Genomic DNA, 4,735 nt, shown 5'->3' on the forward strand with positions numbered 1-4,735 from the left:
ATTATGGAAAACTTGTCAATTGATGTCAGTTGATATCAAAAGACTGTAATTACTGCGTAGAAACACCTTGAATAGCTAGCAGGAGCTGCCTGCCATGTGTTTTCTCACTTCATACAAACCAGGCTAGTGTGTCAGCCAAGATTACTCTGCTATGTATTGCAACATGAGCCAAAATGGATTAGATTAGCTGCTACACAGATGTTCTGGGTACGAGTCCTGACCAGGAAGGACTTTCCCTGCATGTCTCCTCCATTTAAAGACTGTTAAAGACACAAAACAGCCTACTGTTGTGACGTGGGTATGATTGAAATGTTTTATGTTTATATTCAGTCTATCCGATGGTTCTGTGTCCTCAGAGAAAAAGTCGTCCAGGTCCCGTCGCCTCCTCTGACCGTCAGGTCGGCTACCCTCTGTGAGTAACTAACAGATGACATCATCAGTACCTAGTTAGATGAGAGCATCTGATCAGTTTCTGCTTTGTCAGCAGAGTAAAGCCGAAGGCGGAGCCAGTAAAGAGGGAGGGGCCAAAGGTGAGTCTGTCTTAAAGTATAACTTAACCAAACTTTGAAGCAAACATTTAACAGGTTTTAGTAGCCACATTGTAACCCATAGAGGGAATAACCAGGACGGCTGTAAACTATATATTGCAGAATTAAAGTTAACATGAAAATGTTAACATTTACACAGTACTGCAAAGATGGCATCTTTAAAGGCCAAATTATTCATTCATTCTGTTTTTGAGCCCCAAAAATCAGAGCTTTAAATTAATGTTGAAAAAACTCTAAATCATGTCAGACTCTGCATCAAAGTGACCATATCAGTGTTTTTTTTTTTTACACTCTACACTGTCTGTACAAAACCACAATAAATGTTGTCTAAAGGCTGATTTATACTTCATTACTAGGTGTTGCAGTGAACGCATAGACGTCCCCGCCCCCTCTGTAGACACTCTGCTGCACCTCTCCCAAATTATAGGTGACCGCAGACATTGCTGCAGAGAGGAGGCCTCTGATTGGTCAAAACTACATCTGCTCTACACTATACATATTTCCTGTTTTGTACCTTACCGGCTTGTGTTGTTTGTATGACCGCCAATGCGGAAAACGTCTCGTGAAGATGGACCACCTGGAAGAGTGAGCTGCACGAGAACGCGGGGACCCTTTTTCCACCTGGATCCCCGCTCTTTTTCGCCCTCATGGGAGAAACTTGCCTCCACTTCCTCACTGACTCGGCCGTATCTAGACCCACAGCTAGTTTGCGATTGTCCCTCTTGCGTTGTGGCGTGGAATGATATAGTGCAGACCATGCTTCAAAATTGAGCATAAATCAAAAAGGTCTGCGTCATACCTGCGACAAGCTTACTGCCACGCACTGCTGCTGGAGGATAACCGGCCCCAAAGGTCTAAAGGTGCGCTGATGCTCAGTTCCTGCCGTCTGGTGGACAGCTTAAGGACTGAAACCATCTCAGAACTTATAAAAACTGAATTTGTACAATTAGATAAAAATCACCTGTCAGTGATTTCTACTTGAGGAAAAAAAAAAAAAAAACAGTTGACCCATTCTGACTCAGTGAGTGATTGACTGTGGGTGTCTGTGTTGCAGTGGGACCCGGCCAGACTCAATGACAGCAGCACATTCGTTCTGGGTTCCAGAGCAAACAAGTGAGTCACTGCTACTGATTTCACCTCTTAATGTCGGAAACAGATTTTAGAGAAGTTAAAGGGGAACATCATTTTTTTTACATTGGCCCCTTGATTTTACGTTATTACATCATGTTCTACTCACCCATATAAGTTTTGTGTCATTTGGAGCTGTTTTGAAGATATTCTGTTAGATTATATCCAAGTAACGTCTTCCTATGGGCAACGACTTGAAGGCACAAACTAACTGTTTATAATTTATTCTTCATGGTACGCCAGCATTCATAACATGTAGGCGAATCACTGTCCCCCAGACATCCGCGGTTATATTTTTTACATTTATATGTTTTAAAAACAAAGCGGAGTGTGTATGACATCATCCGCGCGCCGGACTGGAGTCGTAACAGGAAGCCCAGGCCACAGGCGGCTACGCTCTACCCCTTCTATTCATTCAGCTAGCTAATCTGAATCGTTCAATTCCATTTCCAGAGCGAGATCATCTGTGGTAGCAGCACTAGACATCTTCCAGGCATGTGAGTAAAACTAGCAGCAGTTCAGCGGACTCAGATGATGTCATACACACGCGGCTTTGTTTTTAAAACATATAAATATACAAAATATAACTGTGGATGTCTGGGGGACAGTGACTCGCCTTCATGTTATGAATGCTGGCGCACCATAAAGAATAAATTATGAACAGTTTAGTTTGTGCCTTCAAGTCGTTGCCCATAGGAAGACGTTACCTGGATATAACCTAACACAATATCTTCAGAACAGCTCCAAATGATGATGAACATGATGTAATAATGTAAAATCAAAAAACGTATAAAAAAATCGGCGCTCCCCTTTAATGAAATGGCAATGACATCATGATGCTGTAAACCTGTCATCCAATCAGCTGAAGTTAGCAGTTCTCAGCAGGTTGATTGAACTCATGAAGCCATCTGAGAACATTCGGTCTGATCAAACCTTGATGTTAGTGCTCAGGAAGTGAGTCATCAGCTGTTGTGATGTCATCACAGGGCACTGGGGATGGGCGGTACCAGAGGTCGGATCTACATCAAACATGCGGACCTGTTCAAGGTAAGTCCAGCTCCGTAAATCCCGGTGAGCTGCGGTGGCCTGAGGGCGGTGCTGTGATGACCTGCCCTCTTTTGTTTTGCAGTATGCCGCCGATGCCAAGGATAAGCAGTGGCTGGCGGAGAGACATCACATGAGGGCCACCGGAGGGAAGATGGTGAGAAGCTGAGCCAGTAGGGTCAGTCAGTAGGACAGTACTGCGACACTTGGTGCTACTTTAGTGTCATACTTTAAAGCTAAGCCACCAGAAATATGAACCTGCTCTGCAAGCAGCTGTTAGCATCAGCTAAAGTTAGATGATCGTTTCTGATCATTTAAATACAAATGCAGAATTATTCATACCGTTTATAATTTATTAGATTGTTAGCATAAAACCGATTAGAACCTTTCAACAGTACAGCAGCTTTATCCACTGTTCTTAAGTCTTAATCAAGTCTGTGCTGGACTCAGACTGAGCCTCTCCAGACCAGTAGTAATACTCAGAGGAGAAGAACGGTTGAAGAAATAATTCTGTTTTTTTATTGAACTGTTGGATCGCCGTTAATAACCGGGCCTGAAAAAACGCTCTGGTTCTGTTCGGTGTTCTGCAAACTCCCTCTATGTTCCTGTTTCAGGCCTACCTGCTGATTGAGGAGGACATCCAAGATCTGTCCCGCAGCGATGAGTACAGGTCAGCCTCACGCTTTAAGTTCTCTGGTTCTCCAGTTTGTGTTTGGGTCAGTCTGGTTCCATTCTGCATTAAAATCAAGTTTCATCTAAACTGATCTGATCAAGCAGAACAATCCCTCTGATCCTTGATGCTGGGGTCTCGCTTCTGGACCAAAGCAGAATAACAATTAAGCTGTGGAGGCAAAAACAGAACTAAGGGGAATAAGATCTGGATCAGAAAATTTGATCGCCATCCGAGATGCATCTATGCACAATGCTTGTCCTGAAGCCTTTCCTTACCTGCTCCTCTTTTTAGCTGTGGGGTTACCATGGTGACATTTGGGTTTTTTCGCATATTGACCTTGGTAATGTCTGTTTGGTTTTCAGATACTGTCTGTATGTGGTTGCTATAGTAACGTGTGTGTTTTTCAGGGACTGTCCGGATGTGAGGATGGATGAGCTGAAGCCATTCAGCGTTCCTCCCTGGATGGTGGAGAAGATGCAGAAAGCCATGGAGGCACAGAGGGATGCCGACCCCTGAAGGTCACATGACCAGGAGCCTCTGATCCTGTGACTTTTATATATTTTGGTGTTTTTTTATGGTTTTGTTCTTTTTGCTTTTTAGAAAAAAATAAAATGTTTTTTTGTGAAGATGCTTGTGTTCTGTCCCTATGGAAGCAATATCACTTCTTGTGATCAGCTGACCATTTTTCTGAAACTCCAGATGTGTCTGAGTATCAAGAGAATTCATAGAGCTAAAAATATAACTATTATAGACATATCTACAGTGAGGAAAATAAGTATTTGGATACCCTCCCTATTTTACAAGTTGTCCCACTTAGAAGTCATGAAGTGTCTGAAACTGTCCAGTGAGACATAATCTAAACGAAAAAATCCAAAAATAAAAATTTATGATTTTTAACTATTTATTTGTATGATACAGCTGCAAAGAAGTATTTGAACACCTAAGAAAATCAATGTTAATATTTGGTACAGTAGCCTTTGTTTGAAACTCCAGGGGTCAAACATTTCCTGTAGTTTTTCACCAGGTTTGCACACACTGCAGGAGGGATTTTGGCCCACTCCTCCACACAGATCTTCTGTAGATCAGTCAGGTTTCTGAGCTGTCGCTGAAAAACACAGAGTTTAACCTCCCTCCAAAGATTCTCTATTGGGTTTAGGTCTAGAGACTGGCTAGGCCACTCCAGAAGCTCGATATTTTTTTGGGTTACCCTGGCTTTGTGCTTCGGGTCATTGTCATGTTGGATGATCCAGCCTCCACCCATCTTCAATGCTCTAACTGAGGGAAGGAGGTTGTTCCTCAAAATCTTGCAATACATGGAACCAGTCATCCTCTCCTGAATACA

At 42.8% G+C, this 4,735-nt stretch overlaps 1 protein-coding gene across 2 annotated transcripts in view; it reads left to right on the forward strand.

Moving 5' to 3' along the window:
- dnttip1 (deoxynucleotidyltransferase, terminal, interacting protein 1) overlaps window positions 1–4,014 on the forward strand; it is an 8,121-nt gene extending 4,107 nt beyond the window's left edge. The window contains exons 7-13 of one of the 2 annotated variants that reach the window (XM_015403275.1): window positions 357–412; window positions 485–530; window positions 1,603–1,661; window positions 2,663–2,723; window positions 2,806–2,877; window positions 3,335–3,390; window positions 3,801–4,014. In XM_015403275.1, coding sequence (XP_015258761.1) covers window positions 357–412; window positions 485–530; window positions 1,603–1,661; window positions 2,663–2,723; window positions 2,806–2,877; window positions 3,335–3,390; window positions 3,801–3,909 — 459 coding nt within the window. In that variant the 3' untranslated portion in view covers window positions 3,910–4,014. The remainder of the gene's footprint in view (window positions 1–356; window positions 413–484; window positions 531–1,602; window positions 1,662–2,662; window positions 2,724–2,805; window positions 2,878–3,334; window positions 3,391–3,800) is intronic. The other variant, XM_015403276.1, reaches the window with a different exon arrangement.
- The last annotated feature ends 721 nt before the right edge of the window (window positions 4,015–4,735 follow it).

This window comes from Cyprinodon variegatus, unplaced genomic scaffold, assembly GCF_000732505.1.
Source record: "Cyprinodon variegatus isolate N-32 unplaced genomic scaffold, C_variegatus-1.0 Scaffold1476, whole genome shotgun sequence".
In the NCBI taxonomy this organism is placed as follows: Eukaryota; Metazoa; Chordata; class Actinopteri; order Cyprinodontiformes; family Cyprinodontidae; genus Cyprinodon; species Cyprinodon variegatus.